At 38.3% G+C, this 27857-nt stretch overlaps 2 protein-coding genes across 2 annotated transcripts; both read left to right on the top strand.

Annotated features, from left to right (window-relative positions):
• Positions 1-2345: 2345 nt before the first annotated feature.
• On the top strand, positions 2346-11566 carry LOC146695281 (transmembrane protein 26-like). The gene is made up of 6 exons (XM_085477290.1): positions 2346-2647; positions 3365-3461; positions 3721-3804; positions 7957-8165; positions 8323-8402; positions 9968-11566. The coding sequence occupies exons 1-6, from the start codon at positions 2457-2459 to the stop codon at positions 10258-10260; spliced, it is 954 nt and encodes a 317-aa protein (XP_085333416.1). The 5' UTR covers positions 2346-2456; the 3' UTR covers positions 10261-11566.
• Positions 11567-14847: 3281 nt separating this feature from the next.
• perp (p53 apoptosis effector related to pmp22) lies at positions 14848-26847 on the top strand. Its single transcript, XM_085477291.1, has 3 exons — positions 14848-15238; positions 21551-21688; positions 24078-26847. The coding sequence occupies exons 1-3, from the start codon at positions 15034-15036 to the stop codon at positions 24287-24289; spliced, it is 555 nt and encodes a 184-aa protein (XP_085333417.1). The 5' UTR covers positions 14848-15033; the 3' UTR covers positions 24290-26847.
• Positions 26848-27857: the final 1010 nt, after the last annotated feature.

Raw genomic sequence — 27857 nt, forward strand, 5'->3', positions numbered from 1 at the left:
TATTTCAAACTATTATTGAGTCAAATGTGAGACCATCTGTTCGACAGCTTAAGCTTGGACGTCCCACACACAACAGGAAATCTACAGCAGAATGGCTCAAAAAGAAAAGAATTAAGGTGTTCTGATGACCCAGGCCAGACCTCAGCTTAACTGAAATGCTGTGGAAGGACCTTAAGAGAGCTATGCATAAATGAATAACCACAGACTTGTAAAAAAGAGTGAGTCAAAACTCCTCCACAATGATGTGAGAGACTGATAAAGTTGTAAAGAAGATTGTTTCCAGTTATTGCTACAATAACATGGTTCTACAAGCTACCAAATCAGAGGGTGTACTTTGCTTCTCATGGGACTCCTGTGATCTTTTTTACATAACTGTATGTGAACATGGAAATACTTCAGTCCACCTTTACCTGCATTTTACACCCCAAGTTGAGTACTACTAGAAATGCAAGTTTTATAAAATTACAAACTAAGATTCATCCAAATATAATCCTATTAAAATGCAGTTACTGAAGTTAACTCTGTAACTTCTGTCGGTGCTGTGCTTTTTTGGAAATCGAATTTCCCAGAGGAACCCACCCGAGGGATTAATAAAGTTCTATCTAATCTAATCTAATCTACATTTACTCAAGTGCTCAACCTAAATACAAGCATAGGGTATTTGCCACTTAACAATCACCTCTTTATAAAAAAAAGATGGTATCCCAGTAATTACAGGCAGATTTCATGGTGCTGAATATTGCAGTATGTGCACTCTGTAGCTCGGGACAACTTGGAGATGAATGAATGAAGACAAAAATATCTTCCTGTATATTTAAGATTGAGAGCAAATGTTTATGCAATGCAGAAGTTGTGTAATTGTAAAGATACTATTACTGTGTGTAGAACAAACTTGCACAATTCTGTAAATAAACTGTATCTGCATTTGGACATGGGTAATTTTTTCCTGTATATATACAGTGGACCTTTCATACATTAACTGAAGGGTATAAAACAGTTAATAAATATAAAATAGTTGCTAAAACTCTCGATCGTGGCTCAAGAGTTGGCAGTTCGTCTTGTAATCGGAAGGTTGCCGGTTCGAGCCCCAGCTCGGACAGTCTCGGTCGTTGTGTCCTTGGGGAAGACACTTCACCTACTGGTGTTGGCCATAGGGGCCGATGGCGCGATATGGCAGCCTCGCTTCTGTCAGTCTGCCCAAGGGCAGCTGTGGCTACAACTGTAGCTTGCCTTCACCAGTGTGTGAATGTGAGAGTGAATAAATAGTGGAATTGTAAAGTGCTTTGAGGGTCTCGAAAAGCGCTATATAAATGCAATCCATTATTATTATTATTAAAATAGTTTTCAACCAGTAAAGGTCATATTTGCCTGTTTGTTGTTCTGCTTCAGCTTTGGGACTTAATTTATAGTTTCCAGGAATTAAAACAGCTCAGGATGTTAGGTAGGGCTGTGTGCAGGTAGGAATAGGACCCAAGGTGCAGACTCCGGAGACAGATGTGAACTCAAAACAACTTTAATGTTAAACTCAAATATAACATAACTGGAAAAATCAAAATAAACTTACACCAGGATGAATGACAGAACACACAGCTAGGAAAACGGTAGATCGCGACACGGACACAGAGAAACACAGGGCTTAAATACACAGAGGGAGCAATCAGGGACTGAGTAACAGGAGGGAAACACAGCTGGGACAAATCAGAACTGACGAGACCAAAGAAGCGTAAACTGAACACACTGAGAAAAGACAGAGACCTTCAAAGTAAAACAGGAAACACATAACACAGACTGAACAAAGACACAGCCTCACCTGTAGGCACTACAGAGGGAACAGAGACGTGGGACCAGGGCAGACACAAACACTGAGTGGACACGGGGATATAGGAACTAAGGATACACATAGACGCGAACTAGACAAGGGGATGCAGGTGATAGGGGAGACAGAGCAACTAAAGAAGACAGAGACATAAACCATAAGACAGAACTCAAAGAAACCAAAAAACTAGAAAATATAAATAATATCATAAACTCAAAAACCCTGGGTCAACGACCCAGGCATCCTAACACAGGATGTCCTTGTCGTGGTATTCCTGTTAAAGAAAGGCATGCTGTGATGCTGCCTCCCCCATACCCTTAAAGAATTTCTAATCAGTCCAAGATGTCATGAATTAATCACGAAAAAACAGAAAGACCTTCTTGCGTCAGCTTGCATTGTATTTAACTGGAGCCACATTTATTCCGACTTTCCCTTCTATTGGTGTATCTGATCCCGTCTAAGGGTCGGGGGGGGGAATGGACCTTGACTCTATAAGGCGGAGCTTAAACTTTTGTGACTTTGGCGAAAAACGATTTTCCCCCCACTTCACTGCTGGAGTCACAGTTTCGTTTGTATCCGTGCAGTTAGGAATAACGGGACCGCTGCGGCGTCCAGTGCCAAACTGCAGGCAACCGGCGACATGGGTCTGATTAAATTTATAAGTGCGATCATTACTAGAGCGCTTTTTATCCTGATTGCTCTCATCGGTGTGTGGAGAGTGACTCGGGTGAAGGAACATGACTTTTACTGGTTGCTAACTTTCCTCTTTTTGCCGCTTGTTCTGGAAATGATAATAACCCTGAGGAGGAGGAAAGGAAAGGATTACAAATGGTGAGATGTGAAGCATGAATGTAAGAGTGTGGAAATGTGCTGTAAGGCTGTAATTATATTATCCTTCAGTATGCATTATGTTACTTAACGACTGGAGTTTGCACAGCTACTTGGTATAGATGTACAGTATATGACTAAAACTAAGCGCTTACCATTTCCCCCAAAAACTTTATCCCTTCCCCCATCTCCCCCGAGCATCCTATATCCTGCCTGTCCCTCTGCTGCTATTGTTAAGCTGTCCTAAGACATTAAGTTGGGGTGGTACCCCTTAACTCATATCGCAGATCGCAGTCTCCCCTGTCTTCCTGCATGCTTGAAATACATTGTGTTGTTCTATTTTTCTGACGTGATATTGCATTTCATTCAACAACTTATTGAAGTGCTATATTGTGTAAGACTGTGCATTTAATGAAGCATCCACCAATCACTGAGGAGGTTAATGGATGCCTCAGAATATCTGTTGTTTTAAAAATCATGTTGCGTGGTAGTATTTTGAGGAAGTAAACTAGAAGCAAAGTGATAATAAAATACTTAATATTGTGGCAGTAACTAATAATTATTTCAAACTGCCAAATCTCCAAAAGAACACAATGAAAAGCATCTGTTGTAATCTTATTTATCTTTAAGGGGTATCAGTTCTGTATATGGTTTTTTTTTCTTTTTTACTAATTATAAATAAATAAATAAAAAGTCTGAATGATTCTGGTCATCTTGCAGGTTTTCCCCACCCATCTTTCTGTTTCTCATTAGTATCATTCCCTCCATGTGGCTCCTGGAGCTCCATCACCAGCAGAATAAGAACAGCGAACCTCAGGTACTCCATGCCAGAAAGATAAATTATATAACTTGCTTAAAATAATCTCCTGTTTCTCAAACATGTAATTTAACAACAGATGTTGGTGAGTGGGAAGTTTGCAGGCTTCCAGCTCTGTAAAATAACCGTTCATTATACATTCATTTACGGATTCCATCAGATATCCCATTTGCTTTTAGGTTTATACAGGCTTACCTACAAGAGAATAATAAGTAGCCTGTGAAATTAAGTCTGTAAAATCTTCTTTCATCTGTTTCAGTGTCAAAAGCTTGATTCTTTGGATCTGTACAACCTCATTCAAAACAAGACCTCCAGAAACCTCACGATCACGGATTCCCTGAAGGTAAGAGTGATGGAAAGAAGAAGAAAAAAAGAAGAAAACTGATTTTATACCATTTGGCACTCATAGACAAATATATCATGTTGAATAGTGTTGTGAAACTAACAGAGCGTTTCCGAATGAACTAACTAAAGGCAGACAAAATTCTCAGGAAAGTTGCTTAGACAAGTCTCTTGGTGTTTACTTCCACTGGTTCTATCTGTTTTGTATTGTTCCCTTTTACTGCTCACAGCTGTATGCCTGCCATGTCAGCACTTTAAAGCTGCCACATAATCATTCATGAGAAAGTCACTGCTCCCAGCCAGGAAACAGTCAAATGCTCACCATAAAAAACCACAGCTTGGGCTTCAGGTGTTTGCTCGTGAGGCTGAAGTTTTACCTCATACAGAGCTTGCTTCTTGATGATAAGCTAACTGCCTGCTGGCTGTTTCTCTTTGATAAAGCCAAAAAGAAAAACACAAAAATGTTTAGCAAACCATATAATATAAAAAAAATCTGTCAAGTCTCTTTTAAAATTCGAGATTCAGGGTGATTTAATGAAATAGTTCTTGGAAACTCTGTGGATTTAATGTAATACTGAAACTTTAAGTTCACAATGTATATCCCAGAATAACCTCGTCATCAGACACACTGTCTGCAATGCATAAACTTTAACCTTTCCCCCAGTAATTATTGTTTAAATAATTATTATTATATGCGTATGTGCATATAAATTATTATTAATTATTTATATGCACACACAGGGTTAGGAAAATATATATAAATATATATGTAAAGCATATTCTCTTTCTATTAACTTCTATTAACTTCTATTAAATTGTATATTGAAATACCAGCGTCCATGTCTTTTCTCAATTTAGTTGTGGACAGTGCTGCCAGGCTCTTCAAGGGCAAAGAATACGAGACGTGGTTATCAGGAACTGAAATCTGACTGTGTAATACGGGATCCCTGAAGAGACTTAACTGGAAAGCTTCGTACAGACTGATTCCAATATGTTTAGAAAGATTTCAACATCAGAAGACTGGCAGTCTAGTTTTGGCATTAGAGACTGAACAATATAGAAAGTAACCACTAATAGGAAAAACAGAAGTTCTGAAGGCTTGCAGTCAGTGATGATCATTTTATTTGTTGTTTTGACAGTTTCAACTGTTTTTTCTTAGTGTTAAATTTTCCGATATTATGACATTTTGGTTCAAAGGAACTCAGGTTTTCACGTTGACAGCAGAATTTCAGTCACATAGTTTGCTTTACTTATGCTTCTGCAGCACTGCATTTAATTTTATCTGAGGATGGAGAGTATTTGATGACTAGAGAAGTTATGAATAGCTGAGAGACGTGATCAAAGAAAAAGAACAATCTTCAATTGTGTTTTATTATAAGAACGCTTTGAGTAATTCAACAAGAAAGGAATAGATGAGATTTGAGATGAATATCACCAGCATACAGTACAAATCCTTCAGGTAAACAATAAGTTGAAGGATAAAGGATCCAACAATCAACCTCTCAGGAACCTCACTGTTCACAGGTCACAGTCAAATAAGTATAAGCAATAAGAGCATTTATAAGTCTTTCTTTCAAAAGTCTTTTTATTAGACAAAGGTTCCAATACAATGTATACAATAACGCAAAATGCTTCAGAATATTCAAAAGTTTCAATCCCTTAACCCTTAAAACAACAAATAATTGGAAGCCTGCTGCCCAACTAAACAAAAAAACAAACCAAAAAACAAACAAACAAACAAAAATTTTTTCCAAATCCATACAAGACTTTATATCTTTTAGCCATTGTGTGTGTGAGGGGGGAGAAGAGTCTTTCCACTTCAGCAGTATAGCTCACCTGGCCAACAATAATGAAAAGTTTAATGTACTGAGTCTGGAGTTGGACAGATTCAGATTCTGGACCGCACCAAACATAGCACAGAGTGGCTCTGGTTCAATTTGATGCTGCAGAACTTCAGACATGGTATGGAAAACAGATTTCCAAAAGGTGGACAAAGAAGGGCAGGACCAGTACATATGAAACAATGTACCAGGAGCACCCCCACACCTTATACAGGCTGGGTCCACCCCTGGACCAATGCCCCCGATGAACTATCTTAAATTGGATAAGTGTATGTCGAGCACACATTGATATATTGTGAACCTGGCCAAGGATAGAGTCCCACAGTTCATCCGTAATATGAAGAGCATTTATAAGTCAATACCAAACACTCAGTCTATCAGTTGGCTGGGTCCATCACTATCAAAATGACTGTCAAGAGTAGCATTTCTAAATGGGTGTGCTTTGCGTCAGATGATGTAAGAATAAACCTTTGATAATGGAAGCAATATTTAATTCAGGAGGTCATTAAAATAAGAGGATTGAAACTTCCTGTGCAGTCAAACTGTTTTGAAAGCTTTTCCCGTTGATGGTTTTCTTACAAATGGAAATAAGTAATGAGGAGAGTGTGTTGAGAAGATGGGAGAAGTACTTTGAGGAACTCACAGATTAATTAAAAGAGAATGAGAGGAGGACAAATGGAGAACAGGCAGAGGGGAACTGTGAAGACGATGAAGCGGGGCTGCTGGCCGAGATTACCTGTGGGGGTATGAAGATGTCCAGGAGAGACAGCAAAGATCAGATTGTTTAACACAATTTTGGAGCGTGAGAGGATGCCTGAGTTTAAATACCTGTGGTTACCCATCCAAAGTAACAGACAGTTCACAAGAGTGGTGAAGAAGAGAGTGCAGGCAGTCTCAGAGTGATTTGTGATAGAAGAACAGCAGCAGGAGTGAAAGGCAAGGTTTGCAAGATGATGGTGAGACATGCTATTATGTCTGGTTTGGAGAGAAAGACGAGAGGCGGGACGTTGAATATTTGCAGATTTTCATTGGGTACGTTGGGTTTGAAGACAAAGTTGAGAAGCTGAGGCGGTTTGTTCATGTGCAGAGGATGCTAAGGCAGGAGGAAAGCGGAAGATCATAGAGAAGATTCATGTGTGTAGTGAAGGAGGACATGGAGAGGGTTGGTGTGACAGGGTGAGATGGAGTAAACGTCATACAGCTGAAACGAAGACTTAGTGGAAAAAATAACTCTGTTTTACGTAGTTAGCGTACAAACACTACATTTCAGGACACCTGTCAAACAGTGAGGCCACAATGTAGCTGCAAAGACTATTTTAAATTGTATGACTTTTAAAACTTGCAAAAGTAGCCTGCATCTACATAACTATCAGAATAATCTCCAGTGGTCACATTGCTTTTACAGCCACAGCAATTAAGAACACTGAATAAAACTGCAGTTGTAAAACATTACAAATGAAACAGACTAAATTTTCTACACTGATTGGAAACACATGAGCCCCAATACTACAGTGACCAATAACAGTAAGAGGAGTGATTTAAACCAGACTATATAAACAATTACTAGACCACAACCACCACACCCATTTCTCCCAGGAGATGAAAGAAAAAACACGTTTTTTAAAAATGGCTGCAGTTAGTTGCAGCGTGTCACTTATAAAAACAATGTACAATGTTGTGTGGGATGATAAAATCACTGAAGGATAATTCTGGCAATGTTCTTCATTTTTCTTACTGTCAACAAATCCCATTGAAATATGATAACATACAATGATATCATGTGAATGCCAAGTTTGGCTGTGTTGACAAAGTATAATGTAGTGTGTTCCCCTGACACTAAACTACCACTGTCATCCAAATCTAATATTAACACGTAAAAGATAATTTAGTCACGTCTTGTGGTAAGTGATGTATTAAATTCTGTTTTAGTGTGGTTTGCAACTGTGTCAGTTACTCTTACAGTCACTGAGCACTTTATTAGGAACACCAATTTAATTGAACCGAGGTCAGTTTTTACTGACAGTTGCAGAAAAGACAGTTCTGATGCTAGTTATTATCAAGGTAAGAGTGGGTGTTGGGTGAAACCCGATACTTATAACTCGGTCAGTCCATCAGAATTGTCTTTTGACCAATTTTCTTTGGTCATAAAGGATAGGATTCCCACCCCACCTCTATCCTCCTCTGTCATGAACTCTCTCTTCGAAGGTTCATGTTGACATCTGTTCTAATAGGGCTAATTTCTGCATTCTTACGGGTATACAAGTGAGTTTAAACCAACTTTAAATATCTGTTAATGTCTTTTCTTTTTCCAGGATATTGGCAATTTTTTCTCTGCTGTTTGTGCGAATGACTGGATCCTGGCTCTCCATCAGATCCTGCTCATCCTGCTCATTGTGGGGAAGTGGCTCCTGCCCTTGGGAGGCGGGGTCACAAGAGATGAGTTGTCTCAACTTCTTCTAATCTTTGTTGGCACTGCAGCAGACATCCTGGAATTTACTAGTGAGACACTATCAGATATCAAGTGGGTGACTAATCATGTTCCATCTCCATGTGCATTTATTTTAATTTCACACAGAGCCATGTACATGTGTTGATAATATATCAATGCAATAACTGAAATAAGCAGTGAAACTCTTTCTTCACTCTTCACCGTGTTTTTTTTGTTTTGTTTTTTACAGAGATAACAATGATATGCTGGTCTATGTCATCTTAGGTGTATGGACCTGGAGTATGTTGCAATTTCCACTTCATCTAGCAGGTCAGTGCGTGTTAGTGTATCAAAATGTAACTTTAGTGCTTATTAAGGGCCTACACCATAAAGACACTAATTCCCTAGTAATTCAACATGTTTATAATTTTGCCAAACATCCCATCAACTGCTGGGAGTAAACGGTGATGTAGATAAGTTCTCCCTAGTGCCATCACTTCCCGAGTATCAAAACCAAAGGGCATTGCCACCGACATGGAAATGCTGCTTCCTTCAGACCTATACTTAAAAAAAACTGCTACATGAAGTAGTCAGAACTGGGAATTTGTGCAAATAATTAGAGATAAATTGACAAAGCTTCAAGTTCTCATTTTACCTGAGAAGAGGAATCTCTTATTAGGCCGCTGTGTTCTTGAAATTGCCAAACCCTAATAATGATCTCAATTCTCCATAACCCCATCTCATAATTTATAAGTAGCCCTAATGATGCAGTTATATGCATCTTTACCATCGCAGTGCATTTAGAGCACTTAGTACTCTGTGTTTGCACACAGAGAGCCATGTTCACTTTGTCTGGATCTCTTTTAAACACACAAAGAATTGATAGACAAATGCAACATATTCATATAATGCAGAGTTGACTTTGGAAACAGCCACTGAGAAAAAAAAGATCAATTTAGAAGCTATTCTGGAGTTTCTGACACATCTTACAATCTTTAAGATAGGGTATATGGTCAAGCATTATAATACATTTTTGAAAGGTTAAGGTTCTTGAAAAATGTTTGATGATTAAAGGCGTGAACCTCATCAACCCTCTTCAAAGAAATTAGACAACAACCACTGAATATATTAAAGATTAAAGGGTTTAAAAGCTTGACTTTCCAATTACACTAGCATGGTTTCCCCATCCCCCTATAACACAGGAAAACCACCAAAGACTGTTTATAGTTTGACTTGACTTATTCAAATATTTGGCTAGCTCTACATATTTGATCTGATAGATTTTTATACCAGCTACCCCTCCTGACAGAACTCCCAGGGAATTTGTGCGTCCTACTGTCCTCAAATCAGGAACCCTCAGCTTTCTATGTGACTATGTAAACCATTACACTCCAACAAACACATTAACTGGGTAACATAGGAGTCCTGTGCATATGTGAAGAGTTTTCACTTCTATGATAGGTTAGACTTTTTTGAGGTTTAAACAGCTAAACAATAAATGGATAGCCTTTGTTTTAGTTTTTAGCCATTTAAAGGCTAAAAATGATGCTTTAACTATAGGTCTTAGTGATGCCCCTCCTCTTATCTACTGATCTACTTAAAGAAGTAAGCTGTTCTAACTGTTTCTCCCTCCCCTTTATCCAGCTTTCTTCTAATTGGCTAACTTTCTTATGGGTGGGAAGATGTAAGTTCAAGGGAAAAGCATAATAGGTATCCTTTATGTGTGACTATTCCAGCATTTCTTTAGAGAAGAAAGATTTACCTCTTGAAAAACAATAGCAGGGAAGGTTGCTCTAAATAGCAAGTGTGGCGTCTGTCAGACTACATCAAGCTACCTGAATGAAACCTTCATTTCACTCCCAATCTGTTGCTTTTTCTCTCCTTATCTGACATAGTGGTGAACTCCACACCTGGCAGAGAGGCTGATCAGGGTGCACAGGAGTCTCTCTTGACTAAGCACAGCACTGACATATGGAACATCATTCAGGCGCTGTTTATCCAGGACGGCCCTTTTCTGTGTGTCAGGCTCACTGTGATGGCCTGCTTCAAAGTCTTCCACCAGATGCTTGTCTTTTTTGCCATCAAGAACTTCCTAGTGGTTGCACTGAACTTGTACAGGTTTGTTGTTATATGTCAGGACTTCAGAACCTCCAGTGACAATGATGCCGGGGGCACCGCCATCCCATGACTTTGATGCATAAACAACAAGTGTAAACGGAGGTCTGGGAGGATTTTACACCAAACTTTTTAAAGATTTTTCAGTTAAAAAGAAAACTACACCTGGAGCAGGAAAATAAAAAGAATTTAATGCTCTCTGCTTTCTTCACACACTTCTACTGTGTGAAATACAGAATTCAGAAAACTCGGATATGCTGAGCAGCTAAGTTCAGAGACTCAACTGCTTAGCATCCAGTTCAGCCTATGAAAATCTCTGTCAACTCATTCATGTAGTACTTATATCCGGTTATGAATACATGATCTAAATGTTAGTTTCAACTATGCACGGTATAAACTGGTTTGTTTGTTTGTTTGTTTGTTTGTTTGTTTGTTTGTTTGTTTGTTTGTTTGTTTGTTTGTTTGTTTGAATGAATGACTTACGTGACCAACAGCACCAGGGACACAGCAAAACAAGGAAACAGAGCAGAACAGGAAAAAGGTGTGGCGGTCACAATAATAAATATCTCCATATAAGAAAATAGTGCAAATCTACAACACTAAGCCTGTCAACACTCCACAATGCCTTAAAGTAGCTCCAGTGCCTCTGCTTATCAGTGCAGCATAAAATAACTGAAGTCCCAGACTTTCAGGTAAGACTTTTGTGCTTAATGGCTGAGAGGACATGAGGTCACCAAGAACAGGAAGAGAAAAATAGATGAGAGCAATGGCTCAGAGGCTAGGAGGTGTTGACAAAAAGCTCGACAGCATTTTTCCTGTCTTAAGGCAGACAGGATGTTCCGGCTGACTAAAACAAACCCTGATCCAGCAGCTGGCTGTTAAAGAAAAGAACTTTAGCAGCGTGGATAATTATTCCACACCTTGATTGATGGTTAGTTGTACCTCTTGGATGGTGATGCTTAAAAAGTAATTCATGCCCCCCCCCTTCTTTTTTAACAAGTATCAGAAATGTAAAATAATCCCTGAAGTGGGTGAATTATCTTATCGTTCGTGCAATATTGTTAAAGAGACCAAACACACCGTTAAACTTTACTCAGGTAAGGAGCTCTGTTTGCGTTGTATTTAAGACCTTTAAACTTCTCCTCAGGCTTTAAGATGCCAGCAATTTTTGTTTTCAAATTATTCGTATTGGTTTGGTGATGCTATTTTGACTGCATTATTTTCCTAGATTACTGCAAGAAATAGCATCTTATCCTGTCAAGGTCTTATTTTTTTCTGTAATTCTGTTTTTTTAAATAAACATCATTAAATGATGTAGCTCTGCCTCCCGTTACTTTACTGAACAAGCATTTGTTTCAGAATTAAACTGATCATTTACAGCAGAATTCGTGGACTGACCTGTTTCACTTCACAGATATAAATTCAAACCTCTGAGCATGCATTTCATCTTAATTCTGATACAAAGTATAAATTATAAGGTTCAGCCGTCACTTGACTTCTGCACAGCCTCACCTTAAAGTAAAAGCTGAATCACTTTAAGGAAAAAGTGATTCCTATTTATTTTGAGTAAAGCTGATCATTTTTTACAGTAACTCGATTCTGCAACCTGTCTGCTGTCTCCCCTTTGTGGACAATTAGTGTATTAACACTTTGAGGCCATCTGTGGGCAGATTTTGACATGTTGTATAATCATAGTCAGTTTTATTTGAGCTTAGAGCTCTCTGTGAAATCACTGTGGCTGCTGTCAAACTGTTACTGGAGTTCGTTTGTTTTTAATAGAGCAGCCACAGACTGCCACAATAATCCAAAAAATCCAAAATAAAAGTTTTGCATCTCAAAGCTGTGTGTTGAGGTGTAGTGTTTGCATACCCTGAGTAAAATAGAGTTAGTTTAACAGCAAGTGAACTCGCTTTGGAAGAAACATCTGTTCAGAAGACAAAAAGCATTATTTGTCAACCAAAGCATGTTCTCTTAAGAGAAGTTATGTTGTTGCCCTCAGGTTGGTGCTGTCCTGCACCTGTGGGAAAAACAAACTGATACTCAAAATCTTTCATATCGTCTTCTAATAAGCTGCTGAATGTTGAGTAGTTTTTCTTATTCCATCTTCAATCTATGTTTAGGTTCTACCCAGAGACTTTAAAACTGTACCTACGTGTAGTTTGTTTATTTATTCCAAATTTTATATGGTTATTATGATGGTGGACTGTCAAACTGAATTGCCCATTGTGGCATAAAAGTTTTCTGAATATGCGCGTCGCCTTCTGAGCTAAGTCTTCATTTCATGAGCATGAAGATTACAGTGAAAGAAACTGAACATGGCTGTGTAATATCAGTCACCAGTTTGACTTTGCCTGTTATTTGGATAAACATGCAGGTATTCAAAGGGCTGACAGAGAGACAAAGATAACTGTGGAAAACCTCCGTAAGAGTTGCTATCTGTGCACATTAGCTAGAGCATTTCTTGTTCTTTGTTATCATTTGATAATGTTTTCATCATAATCAAAGTGACACCGGACTCAAGAGAAAGCACAGCAGCTTTAAAGTTTACAGAATTCTGAAGAGTTTTGAAACAGGTGAGTACACAGGGAAGTGAACTCTTTACAGGGAAATGGGGATTTCTCTCAAAGAGAAGAGGACACGTAAGAGCTGACTAAGGTGAGGATCGCAGATACAGTTTCAAATTGTTTACTTCTGTGTTTCTTCTTAGCAGGTTGCACTGGCCAAACAAGTAGGCTGAAAAAACCAAGAGAGGGAACAGAAGAGAGTGGTGGAAAGCGGGCAGGAAATTAACTTGTAAGCATATTTCTCTTGACAGGTAACGTCCCACTTGAAAGTGCAGGTAAGCTGAGTTTGGAGGAATGCACCAAAATCTTTCCAGCAATCTTAACACCATGCAATACCAAGGAGCCAATGATCTTGCAGAGTGTGGACACTCAAACTGGAGTCACCTCAGGGTGGGCAATTCCACCTGAGAAGGGGGAGGCAGAAGTGAGAGAGAGAAAAAGAGAGAAGAAGAAAAACAGCCTTGGCCTGCCAGGACCATGACTAAAAACAAATATTGGTTGCATATAACTTTTTGTGAAAACGTGTATTTTTTCTATCAGCTGACAAGTTTTATTTCAAATAATAATAATAATATTAATAAATAAATAAATGAAGATTTTGGCTTCTTCTACCAGCCACTTCTTTTAGGGGACTGTCTCCATCTCACCCTAACCCTAGCATCCTCCTCTGTCACACCAACCTCCATCATGTCCTCCTTCACAATATCAATGAACCTCCTCTGTGGTCTTCCTCTTTTCCTCCTGCCCGGAGGACCATATGCATACCACTGTCCCTCCTCTACACATGTCCAAACCATCTCAGCCTTGCCTCTCTGACTTTGTCTCCATCCTGAGCTTTCCCACTGATGTACTCATATCTAACCTCTCTCTCTAAATATTAATTTATCTATTTCTGGTAGTCATTACTCTTTGATCAATACAAAAAACAAAAAACATTTTGACACATGAATTAAGTATTTCCAGTGAGCTACAGCTTTTGCAGAAGTGGGGGTTTTTTCTGAATGCATAAGCATGCTCTAATTTGCAAAAGAAATCTTCAGAACTGAGAACTTGTGAGAAATGTGCTAAAGCAAACAAGCAAACTGTAATTAGATGTTGGACCAAAAAAGTCCAATGTGCTCTCCAAAGGTGACAACTGAGTGTTGTCTAACAGTTTATTATAGTAATCTACAATCACAGTATGTTTTTTAATTTACTTCTTTATTAGGAGATACCTACATTCATCTGAAGAATAAAGGTTTCACAGGACTCTGTGCAATCCTTTGGAAAAACTACATACACCCTTACTGCTTCCATAAGAATTAAGGATGTAAGTAGCAGCTATACTATTTTGTTTGGAAGGGTTGCCAGGAGAAAAGCCTATTCTATCTAAAATGAGCTTGGCAGCACAGCTTAGGTTTTCCTAAAACCCCATAAACACAGCAAAGCCCCATAAAAAAACCCCTCATTTGTAGCACGATGATGAAAGGGTGATGATTTGGACTTGTTTTACAGCCAAAGGATCTGGGCACTTTGCAGTCAAGTTGACCATGAACTTCACTTTATACCAAAGTATTCTAGAGTCAAATATGAGACCATCTGTCTCACAATTAAAGCATGGCTCAAACAGGGACCTGAGTGGACCAAAATCCCTCCATATACAGTTATTGCCGTTAAAGATGATTCAATAAGTTACGGAATCATACATTTAATTTTTGATTAGATAGACAGTTCCATGTAAAAATCATAAAGGCATACAGAATAAATACAGCCAAACGCTGTGTGTTGTTGTTGTTTTTTTACCTCCTTACCTTTAAAGAAAATATTAAGGTTAGCTGGGCTGCCATCTTGTGGCATTTTACATTTATTACATTTATTTTGTACTCTCTCTTTATATTTTCTGCCTCACAGCACATCACCATTACTACCTGTTGGAATTCCGAAAAAGAAAAGTACATCTCTGCAGCATTCAGCTCAACTATCTTCTGTTAAACGCAATCCTTTCTGTGATCAGGACTCGAGCTTAGACAGTAACGGTCACAGGCCGGTTGTTGGGTGTGTAATATGACACACTGAGTGGGGCTGGGCTATACTTTGCTATTGTATCCAAATAAGCCCAGCCCTTCACGATCCTAACCTGGCTGACGGGTACGTTTCACTCTTGGGTGGGGCTGGAGCTTTTATATTATATCCTCACATCACCCACTGTCACTGCGCAAAGACGCATAAGACATTGAGCGGACAGATTTCGGCTCCTTTGCTCGCCTTTCCTCTCCGTGTACACCGCTCGCTGATCGTCGGTCATGTTTCGCTGTGGGATCGCCTACCCTCGATGCAGGTGGATCATTCCCCTGCTTCTGCTCTTCGCCATTATTTTTGACCTTATCGCCATCTGCGCACAATCGGGATGGGTAGAGGACGAGGACGCCAAGTCTCACTACGCCAGTATGTGGAAGCAGTGCCGCGGCTTAAAAGACAACTGGCAGTGCCAGTCGCTCATGGAGTTCTGTAAGTATCAGTCTACCTCACACATAAACCATACACAATATGCTGTTCAAAGATAATCCGACAAGAGCGAATGGGATGCCTTAATGCAGCCAATAATAAACCTCGAGTCAGTGCGAAATTCCACATTCCCATATTGTAACTTCAGGGTGTTGACCTCTGCTAAAGAAGTCCAGGCTGAGGGGAGGAGGGAGGCCTGCAACAGTCAGGCAAGCAGGCGGAATGAACTTTGGTCTCCACGAGCATTAACTCTTTTCTCGTTTATCACCTCCAGCTTAAATAAACGCAGTTGAAAGAAAGGCGGTTGAATGCTGTTGGATAATAAGTCCTGAGTGCCTTCCTTCTAGGCTGACGTCTTCACGCCAGGAGAAACATTCCTTGAAATAGCTTTCTGTTCTTTAGTTTGTGTGAAGGGTCACAACATTAGTTCGAAGAAGGCAAAACGATTCAAACGTAGATAAACGGCAGCAAAAAGAATCATGAATAAAGAAACGATTCCTCACATAATATCCTGTTCAGTATGAAACCTGGGCATTGGCGGAGGAAGAATTTTCTTTTCTGGGGGCAGTCGCACTTAGGTTATGGTTGTGAAAACATATTTATAAGTAAATTGTAAATTTTTATATGGAGTGTAACCATAACACCCCCCCCCCCTTTTTTTTTTCACCTTTATGGTTAATAATGTTAATTATTAATATTAATGGCAGGATTAGCATGAATCTTGAAAACATACTTCTGAAGTATCAGAAATGGGTGCAACCAACAGGCACCAAAGATGACTAAAAGCCTGTTAGTAAGTGAAGCCTGAGCTTTTTTACTGTTAAGATATTGATGTTCTTATCATCAAGATAATTACTAAATGTGGCCTTCATAGAAGACAGCGCAGAGCTGCTGTTTGATGGTGTTTGTGTAAATTGTGGCATCCTTGTTATAGAATCCTTGGTTGATGTCATTTTAAAGGTTATCTTCATATTAGAACACACGAATAACTAATGTGCATTTTACAGTACATATAATGTATAAACCTCTTTTTATCAAAGCAGTGAAACTCATAGTGCTATCCCCATAGCAACCCATATGTGAAATATGTTCCCACAACTGTGGTGGTTGCATAACAACCACAGAGATAAGTTCTTCTTGAAAAGTAGTAGTTGTTTAATTGCACAGCCCCCCTCAGGGTTTACTATTAGTGACCAGAAGGTCCACTTTTGATTACAGCCCCTGAAAAAAATGGATTTACAAAGAAATTAAACCTATAAAGACAAACTGTTGACAGATGAGGTCATTGTTGCTATGACTTAATGGATTAAAATACTTTTACTCATCAGAATGATTCAAGGGCACCCTGAATAAACCCTTACGAACAAGAACTTTGTGAACTCTGTGAATCTGCACAGGTAGCGAAAACCATATCAGGAAAAACAAAAACAACTCGGGTACATTTAGAATACTTTAATAGCTTCTCCCAGCCCAAACCAAAGAGAAGCAGAATTTCACACAGACTATTTTGGGAGAACCAGTTGATGAGTTTATTCTTCAGCAAAGACTGTCAGCCACAGAAACGTAACTCACCGACACACAAGGAGACCCAGTATGTGGAACAATAACTGAGAACAGAACAGACTTGTATTCTCGGTCTCTCCTACTCAGGCTTTATTTGTGTTGCTCCACGCCTGCTGTGGCCAACAGAGACACTATTGTTGTTCTTATCAGACTCTTTGAAAGTCACCTAGGTCAGCCTAATGTCACACAGCTCCAAATTAGGGTCTGCAAAGCATACATGTAGGATCACTTATTAGACTCGCCATTCACAGTGGTAATTATTTTAGGAGCTGCTTGCACTCTTTAATGCCATTTCTAGAAAACATAACCAGAGATCTAAGCATGGAGCACAGCCCCAAAGCAAGATCTGGTATTTTTTGTGTAATATGTACATTTAAAAAAAAAAGTACTTTTAGCACTCAGTGGCATAAAACCTTACTCACAGGAAAATGCCCCTTATTTTTTAGATGTCTGTTGATATTACTTTTTTGTGTTTCATACTTTGCATGCACACCTGTGTTTTAGTTTAAAACATGGTTAAAATGATCACTTTATTAATCAGCAGTTCAACAGATCACCTCAGTTTTACTGTATGTCACTAAATAAGTTAGTTTTGTATTATTTACACAAAACACATACAGTCTACTAAACTGTGGTGTCATGTTTTATTATATTTAATGACCTCACTGTAACAGTCAGTTGAGAAAATAATTGTTAATGGGAATAACCACTTGCTGCAGCCCTAATTAAGATGACTGTTTAATGTAAATATCCATGGCTGTGTGACAGCAGCTCCAAAAAGTCAACAACAACAACAATTGCCAGTGTGGTTGTTAAGAGAGTATTATAGCTCTAGCATGTTGTCAGTGTTTTTCTGGCATTTTTCTGATCTCTTTTGATATTTCAGGCTAAATAGTTTTGTTAGGCTACGTTCACACTGCAGGCGAAAGCGCATCAAATCCTATTTTTTTGTCCCTATGCGACCCATACCCGATCACGGTATGACAGTGTGAACGGCACAAATCCAATATTTTCAAATCCGATCTGGGTCACTTATGTGGTACTGAATCCGATACATATCCGATGTTTTAGAAAGCGACTGCTGTTTGAACGGTCATGTCGCATTAAATCCGTCTTTTACGTCATTGACACAAGACAGACGCCAATTATCAGCGCTGGAGAAGCGCCCGAGAAGACATCGCGAACGCTTCCTGGCCAGATGTCAGTGAAACTGTTGGGAAGACAACGTTGGAGAAACGTGAACATTTTATTTGTACTGTATAATCTCCAGATTCTGACAGAAATCTGCAACTATCCTTTGAAGCACTGCTCCTCTCTAAAACAGCAATAGGGATAATTATTAGGTTATTTACATTATTATGTTAACAACAAAATAACTTAAAGCAAAAATTGGGAAACGTAAAGTCCGAAGTCTTTATATTAAGGGCCATCAGTCAAACAATATTGTTGCATTTTATTTGTAGTGTGAACAAGCAGACAAAAAAAACGGATTTGATCAAAAAATCGGAATTGAGCATTAAGACCTGCAGTGTGAACCTAGCCTTATTTGCCTCAACCGCTCTCTGCTACTGTTTTGGTGTCCTTTAGTCTCAGCGGGGCTGAAGCTGTTACACAAAGAAGAAGAAGCAGAACAAAGCTGCCTGAAGGCTGCTGGCTAGATGAAGGGTACATTTTGGCCCCGCGGTTTCTCTGGCTTAAATACTTGTAGGGATATTCTGAAAACTAAGGAAACAAACACAACCAGAGCACAGTTTGTGTGTGTAAGTTGTAGGATGTTGTGAATATTGGAAGCAGACCAAACTAACTCCCCCTCAGGGCGTTTAGGCCAACTGCCTGTAAAGCTGAAGAGACTGAATTCTCAGGAACTGCAGTTTTAAATAGGAAGAAGCAGTTTCAGTGTTCTGGTATGAGTGCTTGAACAAATCACATAATTACAGGCTTGACTATGGATGATGGCAAAGGGTTGGGTGATATGATAGTATGCTGAGACAAAAGAAGTTTGTCACGCCCTTATGAGTGTGTTAGGGCAGTTAGGGGAGCACAAGGCAAAATTAGAATTTTGCATCACTTTGAGGAAGAGTGATATTTCAAATTACAGCAGCCCATTTTGAGTCAGAACTGACTAACTATACATTGTTTTAAAACACACACACACACACACACACACACACACACACTCTTAGAGCCACAGTGATACAGTGATTCCAAGGATTAAGTATGATACATGCCAGTCTGTATATCTTATTTATTAGTAACAGATTAAGATAGCTGCAAAAGATATACTTAACCACTGCTTTCTTTATCTATTAATCTGCTGCTTGTCTTCCCAGTTTGTTGTGCAGAGAGAGTAATGACAAAAAAGCCACTTTAATATCCGTCAGAGCGTAATTTTCAGATTTATTTTCAATCAAAAGTATCAGGCATGATGATTCATACTTCAAAGCACCTCAAGACACTTTATATTTTAAGGTAAAGATCCTACAATAATAGACAGAAAGTGTTCTTAACGATATTAAGTGTCTTGAGATGACGATTGTTGCCAGTTGGTGAAATCTAAATAAAATTGAGTAGCTGTAATCATTTTAGCCCTCAATTAAATACCAGCATTTGGAAATTTAATGCTTATCGCCCACTCACTGTCACCGCTCTCTAGCTGAGCCCAAACTGTGAAAAATGTAAATGCGCAAACAGCAAGTAAAAAAAACAAAACCAAGGAGCTATTTTAGTACGATTTACTGCATTTCTAACACTGGAGTTTCTGGTTAAGAGAGTGTGCCATTAAAATTCTTTCAGGGAGAGCGCAGGGTGTTGTCGATCCCAGCTGCCTCTGTGAAAGCCTTATTCTAATAGCTTTTAGAATAAAAGCTATTAAATTATCCTTATTATCTGAAGGTTTAGATTTGTCAAATATGGGAAAGTCAGTGTATGTTTTCATAATCATACTAATAGGGCATTTTAGTAAATTTGCAATTAGAGGCAGTTTCAGGCACGCGGGTAGCGATAGTGTAAAAATGTAGGAGGGCAGCCAAATGTCTTTGTGTTTTGATTAAATGGGGAAAGCAGATGCTGAGCAGCTGGATAGTAGTAAGTGTGAGTGATTGGGACACGCATTTCGAGTGCTCACCCAGTAAACAAGGACACACCCATGAATATTTTTAAATTAAACAGTCATCGTTAAGTGTAGGAGCTTTTATATCAGTTTTTAATTCTCGTATGGCAAAAAGTATCAGTTCAGAAACTCAAAAGCTTTTTCTTCTACCAATAATGAATCAAGACACCATGTAAAACAGCTGAAATAGTAGCATGTCTCTCTGTGACTGTCTCCTTTGTTTCACTTGTTTTATTTTGAGAGCTTTGCTTCTTGAAGAAATACTTGTAGTAAGTTTATTGGACTGAATCTCACAATAAGCCTGAAGTCATCAAACTGTTGATAACCAGTCTAGTTTGGTGAAAAGCAGAACACTGTGTTACTGGTGAGCTTGAAGCTTGGTTGATGTTGACATGGGTATGGAAGGCTGAACCAGTTGGACTAGTCTGATGTGTATGTGATGCTGCCTGGGGCTGAGGCAGGTAGGCCATGACCTGAACACATTCACAGGCAAAACACTGTGAATAATTTAGGGTGTAACTTATCCAGTATCAGTAAATTGGGTGTAATGCTGTGCTGATCCACATGGCGAGCTTACATAAAGCCTAAAACTCTCAGGAAGTTTTGTTTTTAATCCTTGATGCAAGTAAAACCTATTCACAATACAATGAACACCTCTTGGTGCTTCTTTGCAAACAGCAGCAGTGTCACATGATAATTTGTTCAAAGGCTGGTGGTGCGCTGAGTATTTGGCCAACAACTCATATCAGTTTTTGTCCAAAAGATTGAAAAATTTGCATTTTGGGAGGTTTGCATCTCTGCTAAAGTTCAGAGGCACGTCTGCCGACGTTACAGAGTTTTAGAGAATTCCAGTGCTTTTAAGGGTGTGGTGTGTGTGTGTGAGCAAAACAAAATTTGTCACAGCTTGAACCTTAGTAACTTTGCAATCTGTGTGAGCACAGCCTTGGGGAGGGGAGCTGCAATAATAACTAAACACCATGTAGACATATTGAACAATAGATGATTCATTTAGTTCCACAAACAAAAGTGAGAGGGATTTGGATTTACCACCAAGCTGCATCCTGAGCTGTCATAAACTGTTGTTTTTGGACAATTTTAACGCATAAAAATTTGACCCAGTAAGCAGTTAATGCTTCAAATCCTGAGCTTCTACAAAAAGGTGGTGGTTTGATTTCAGAGGTGCACAATAAAGTTAGAATGAATAGTGCAGAAAGAGTGCTGCCTCCTTCATTTTCATGAATCTTTTTACTGAACATTAACCATAAATAGAAAAACCAAAGCTGTGTTGAGGCATAAAGCAGCCGAAACCTTCCCACTAAGACTGGAAAGTCTGTGCGCAGCTTTACAGTTGTAACTTTCTGCAGCTGTTTTCTCTGAGGGCTTAATGGTAACATGTGCCAACATTTTTAACAGAACATATTCAGAGATTTTCTTTTGTTTTGTTTTGTTTTTAAGAAAATTAACTTAAAAATGGAAATGGGAGTTGTACCTTGTGTGGCGTATAAGACATACACTGTTGTAACACTTGTTGATATACCAGGTTTGAAAATCTTAAAAAAAGACTCCTTTTAAAAAAACTGAACTTTTCAGACTTTTGTTTCTTCTTGAGTGTCACAATTGTTTTTGCTTATGTTTCGTTCCAGCTTGGGCCCAGGCAGTCGCTGCTCTAATGATCATTGGTCTAATCATCCTCATCATCGCCTTCATTTTGGCCATTGTGGCGATGTGTAACATCAACATTGGTCTTATGGTTGCTGTTGCAGCATTCTTGATCGTTGTTGGTAAGATACACACACACACACACACACACACACACATGCACAAAAACTTGCATCCACACAAACACTTAATTTCTGCAGGTATAATTACTTCCACATCTACACAGTAAAAATATTGTAAACAAAGTCAGGTGGGGCTGGCGATATGTATTGAGAAGAAGAAATAATCCTCCGTTTCAGATATTCTTTGTTGGTAAATGAAATTAACTTTAACTACACGAAGAGCAACACTCAACCACAGATTAGAATCTCTGAAACTGATACCAAACATGCCTCCGGTCTTATCGGTCCATTACATGATGCTTTAATCTTCAAATAACATGTTTAAGCTTGCAAATGTTCAGACAGCAGCTTCCCAAATAGAAGCAATATGCAAAATAGGTTAAAAAAAAAGTAATAATCTGAAAATATTATTTTATACCAACACCAAAACTGTAAAATAGGGAAGGGAAATATGTGGGAGTTGCATACAATCACACAATAAAACTAGTGACGCTGATAATGACTGCGTGTTTTGGCGTTAAGAGGGTGAGCGTAGGAAAAGGCCTTTTTCCCCTGAGGCGTGACGCTGCTGTGGCAACAGCTGGTGTGTTTATCAGACAGACAGACTGACTGACTCACCTCACAGACGAAAGACCCTGACACAGTTACAGGTGGTGGGGTGTTTTTTTTTATTTTAAGTTGCTTTACACTGTAATAGTCACCAAAAAGATAGCAGAAATGACTGCCACCTCAAAAATCTATTTTCCTATTTTTATTCGACGGCATCCCAGCTGCTGTTTCAGCCCACACAGCTCCTTGTTGAAGATATGATCCTACATTGAATCAAATCCAAGATTCGGGGTTTATTTTATAGCTGCATTTTACAGAAATATGTTGAATTGGATTGGATACATCACTTTGTCGGTTGCAGTTGCCTGCAACTGAGATTTTGATTATACAGGAGTTTTAAAATAAAGTCGGGTGTTTGAACAAAATGTGCAAAATAGTGGGATGAGGAAGTTCAGTTTCAGTCTGGTGGAGGGTTTTACAAAAAGAGGTGGTGGTTAAAAATCAAACAAAACAAACTAAACTTGAACGTTTGATTTAAACTGTGTATTTATGAAATATAGAAAAAGAAGAGTATATTGATGATTTTTGGCAAGCATTCCTTCAAAACTATATTTTCTTCACTTGTTAAGTCTTTACTCTTGTGTCCGTATGATGTCAAAGAGAGCGGATATCCCTAATTTGGTCATTCCTACTGTGGTTGGCTCTGGCTGTGAGCACAGGAGCCCAACCCATCTGCCATTCAAAGCATTTTTTTTTTTATGAGGCGAGCGACTCTGAAGAAATTTGGCCTATTAGGAACAGAAAGTGAGATAAAAGAGCTTGCTTCAGTCAAGTAGATGAACTGTGGGGCCCGTCCCCTTTAATATGTTAATGCAGTGTTCAAAAATTCAGCCCTGCCTTTGCAATTAATGTGAAAGTGCGTGTTGAAACAGAGTAGTTTATGTTCACTCCCTGCCTTTCCTAAGCAAAATAATGCTGTTTTAATAGTCATCTGTCATGGGAAAGTGGATCTAACTGAGTCAGAGTCACACCTTTCTCATGAATAATCCCTGGTAATAATGACAGGTCTGCCAAAACTCACCTCGAACTCCCAGATGTTGATATGCTGATGAAACTCTTACACAAGCTTGTGAAGGTATTTTTCACACCCTGCTGTTACCATCAGTGTAGTGTTGACTGCATGACTGACTAAGTATGTTCAACTTCCTTGTTTTCTGTAATGGTTTTAAAACTCTGCTCATCTAGTTTATGGTTTAAATATATTTTTTATTAGTAGGTTTTTATTTATACAGTAAAAATGAACTCTACTTTCCACTGACTGGTCTGTGAGAGTAAGTTATTCGGCCAATCGGCTATATAAAATCTCCCTCTATTTCTTGCTTAATAAAAAATGCAATAGATCATTTATCAGCTTCTAAACAATTTATCCCCAAAATGAGATCTTGCATAAATGATCAAATGTAATAATAGGTTATCATTATTGCATTGTTTAATTTTCCATCTAATTTAGTGGAGTGAACCCGGAGGCATTTTGCAGTTGTTAACACATAGCTTTATATCAGTTTTTAAATAAAACTTAAATATGTACTTTGCTTAATTATCCCAGGAAAAGAAGTAGTTCTCATCATGTTGTAATTTAAAGCCCTGAAACCCTAATTTCTGAATTAGCTTTTGACCATTAACAATGACTTTAGACAACATTTCTAGTAAAGTAAAAAAAAAAAAAAACAATTAGTTTGAGCCATTGCTGGTTTAGGCAGTTTGGCATTAGTTGATTTATTAGTGTAGATTATCACCTCACACTGTGCACCAAGCCTTGTTTGTCTGTCTCGCTCTGCAGCGATTATCCAAATCATCGCTCTGATCATCTACCCAGTCAAATTCAATGAGCTGATCTTTGAGGGTAACTATTACTACACCTGGGCCTACGGATTTGGCTGGGGCGCCACCATCATCTCTATCGGCTGCGCCATCCTCTTCTGCTGCCTGCCGAGATATGAGGATGAACTCAGCGGCCAGGCAAAGGTCAAATACCTCTATACTTCTGAGTAAGGAAAAAACCTGGGGACCCACCCAGTCATAGCCATTTCCACTTTTCGCTCTGAGCTGCATCTGGACTGGCCACTGAACATTTTTACACTGTGCCGTTTCACCAAAGATTTCCAATGGCTTATTCAGTTTAATATGGTCCAGCAATGGGAAAACCACTCTTCTACAATCTGTGAGTGAAGTTATAGGCAAGAAGTAATTCCTACTGGGAGTGGACTGCAATTGGGAACTGCATCTACTTTAGTACACAGATCTCTATTTTAGATTTATTAAGAAAGAAATAATAATCATGATGTTATTTTTTTGTTTTTGTCATATAAAACAAACACACTTATCAATTTACCTGTACTTTTATAACTGTAACTCTCTAACACAGTCTCACATCACTTTGTGAAATAGTTGCAAACGTCAATCAAAGGACCAAGAAACAGACAAACATTAATTTTACACTTCATTTTGATTTTTGATTTGATATTTTTTATAATTCTATATGTTTGGTTACACAAGTTCCTGGTTATATTTAGGAAAACTGTATCGCTTGGGTTAACCTACTATATTTACTACATGTTTTTATGTGTCCCTAAAAGGATGGTATAGAAAAGTTAAATAAATAAAAAAATAAAATAATGACCATATAGTCAACTAAATAGCTCACATTTTGTGAATATTTCACAAATGGACCACGAGACTGTGCTTTATTGTCAATGCAAGATCACCTAAGTGCACTCAACTTAAAGGAGGTTAGGTATAAAGCTTTTTTTTTTTGCCTGATTTGTCTGTATCTCCTTGATAAGCAATCCAGAGTCAAATATTTTGCACAGGATATCAAATCATTCAGTATCATTTCTTGGATTTGTCCTGTGTGCCATCATTAGTTTTTCTGTGTCTTTTGTTCTGTATGTTGCTGTGTATAGATGATAAGAAGTAGACTTTGCTTCTGGAATGTAATCAAGTTATACAGAAAATGTCTGTGTGGTTCAACTTTCCTGTTTGTAACTTTTTATACATTTTCTTATTCATTTGCTGTTTGTCTTCATAGTTCTGTTCTAAATTTCCATATTACCAAAGGGATATAACTGGGGGAGTTCACTGTGCTGTTTTGTCTGGATGTGTAATTAAGTAGAGCGATTGAAGGTAAGAGTAAAAATGTTTTAAAAAATATGCAGGAAGGGAGTAATATTCTGAGAAATGGCTCATAATTTCCCCTTAAGTCACAAAAAACCTATTTATAACACAAACCTTCTATTATGCCTCTAATAACTTAATTAAATCACGGCCTAAATTGCGATCAGATTTGGCGAACAACAGTGTAGGAAACACTGACACAGTTGTGAAGTGAAGCAATTTCTGCTTCACTTTGGAAAAATGTGTTTTGTTTCTTGTAATTTTTATTACAAACAATGTCAGAGACAATCTTCACCTGATTTTAGGAACTTAATCTTTAAATTCTTTGAGATTTTTCTTAGCGTCACTTCTCACCTCTCCACCTCTGTCGGCCAAAAACACCTTCAATACCCCATCATGAATAAGGCTAATGATACACTTCTCGAGTAGGGCGGCAGTTTGATGATTGCTGTGATCCCGGAAAAAGTTGTTTTCTTGTTTTCTGGTTTCCAGGGCATGTTGCTTCTCTGCGTGCCGCTCTAAACTGGAAGACAATATAAAGAAATTTCCACTGAACACAATGATTAATTTAACATAAACAACAAAAAAGAACAACTCGTATCCAGATTTTTTTTTTACCTTTATCGAACTTGATAACAACTGATATCCCCGTCCACATCATAGTTATTTTAGAACATCTAAATGTGGTAACATTTTTGTTTTAGGTGGTCAAAATCTTTGTTTAAAGGGACTCGCGATGAACTCAGTAGGTTTACTGTGTTTTTAATACTGGCAGATTGCTGACAGATGACCAAATGTGTATTTTCTAAAGGCCGCCAAAAGTTCTCATGATGCCACTTTGGCTGACATTTTCTTGTTTGATAAGACACAGAAACAATGTTGTACAATCATCTGACTTACTGTGTGGACAACTTGTGCCTTAGCTTCTTCAGTGTTATGTTTCTGAATCCTTGAATGTTCGATCCAACTGGTAAGTCAGGTTTTATTGACTTATGACAAGTCTGTTCGTGTTGAGACAAATTTCATGCCCAAGCAAGATGAAGTTTTTCTAATCAATTAAAGAAAGAGTTCCAAAGAAGTAGTTATTAGTAATTGATTCTCGATTATTGGCCACAACCCAGTTGAAGCGTTTCGCATTAAATGTAGATTGTATAAAGTTGTTGCTAAATAACAACCGTTATTTTATACCTTTTAATGAGAGCAGGTTTACTCTTCCTAACTCTATTGCAACAAAAACATGTTTTTGCTCAAGGCATGGATCTCTGTTTTTTTCTTGTTTTTTTTTTTTTCTTTTTAGTTCCAGCTTTATATATCATTAGTAACTGTATGGATCTATAGGGACTGTCTCACTGGAAATCTAGCTGGTTTTCTGCTGTAGTTTGAATAATTTTGGTAGCGTGTGTATTTTTATGCAATAAAGAGTTTTTTTGGAAAGATTTTCTGAGTGTTTGTTGAAATGCAGTGACTATTTTTGTATTGCTCATATGGACAAAATGATAAAGTGAAGTTTGTGTGCATAAACAAGTCAAATTGAAATATTTGTAGTTTTGAGATAAATATCACAACACAATAATAGATCAGTCAACAGAGCTGGGCTAAGAAAGTGAACGCTCCAGGGTGCGGGAGCTCCTTTAGTACTCTTTGAGTATTGAGTCCTGATCACTTGATGGAGAAGTTAAATCCATAAATTTAAAGTGGACTGTGATGGTAATACGGAGCCAGCACAGCTGAATTAGCAGAGGTGTGACCTGTGAGTCATTGGATTTAGTCATAAGCCTCACATTAGTTGGTCTAAACAACCTGCAGATGTTCCAAGGAAGCTTTAAGACAAGCGAACAATGAATTGTAATTACTAAGATGTAATGGAATAAAGGCATCAGTAACATTTCTAATTCAGGGGATGACAGAATGAAGCGCAACTTGGCAGAATTCTGTTAGGGGCACAAACAAGGATTTCTCTTTATTCCCTTTTTATTAAGTTAAGATGAAATTGTCAACCTAACTTTTAATATAGTGAAAGCACTTGTGCAAGGTCTGTACTTATAAACCTCTTTGGACTTAAAAGAAATAAACAATTGAAAGTCATCTGCGTGACACTGATTAAAATAAAACATCCTTAAAACATATTTACTACATTTCTTAGTTGAACCTTGAAGCAGATGGGCTAGAGCAGCAGAAGACCACACAGGGTGCCACTTCTCCTAAAAACATGAAACTGAGCTTATAATTTGCATATGCTCAGCAAAATTGGACAAAAGAAGACTGAAAAAACAAATGAGTCTTAATTTCTGCTGTAGCATTTGGTTAGTAGGGTGAGACTCAAACAACATGACAGCATGAATCTATCTTGCTTTATATCAACGGCTCAGGCTGTTAGTGGCACGCTTTGGACAGCCTTATGCTACAGCCTACCCGAGTATTGCTGCTGACCATGTCTATCCTTTTC

The sequence above is a fragment of the Copadichromis virginalis genome, linkage group LG13, assembly GCF_057382275.1.
Source record: "Copadichromis virginalis isolate Kocher_CV1m ecotype Utaka linkage group LG13, C_Virginalis_male_GT1.1, whole genome shotgun sequence".
NCBI lineage: Eukaryota > Metazoa > Chordata > Actinopteri > Cichliformes > Cichlidae > Copadichromis > Copadichromis virginalis.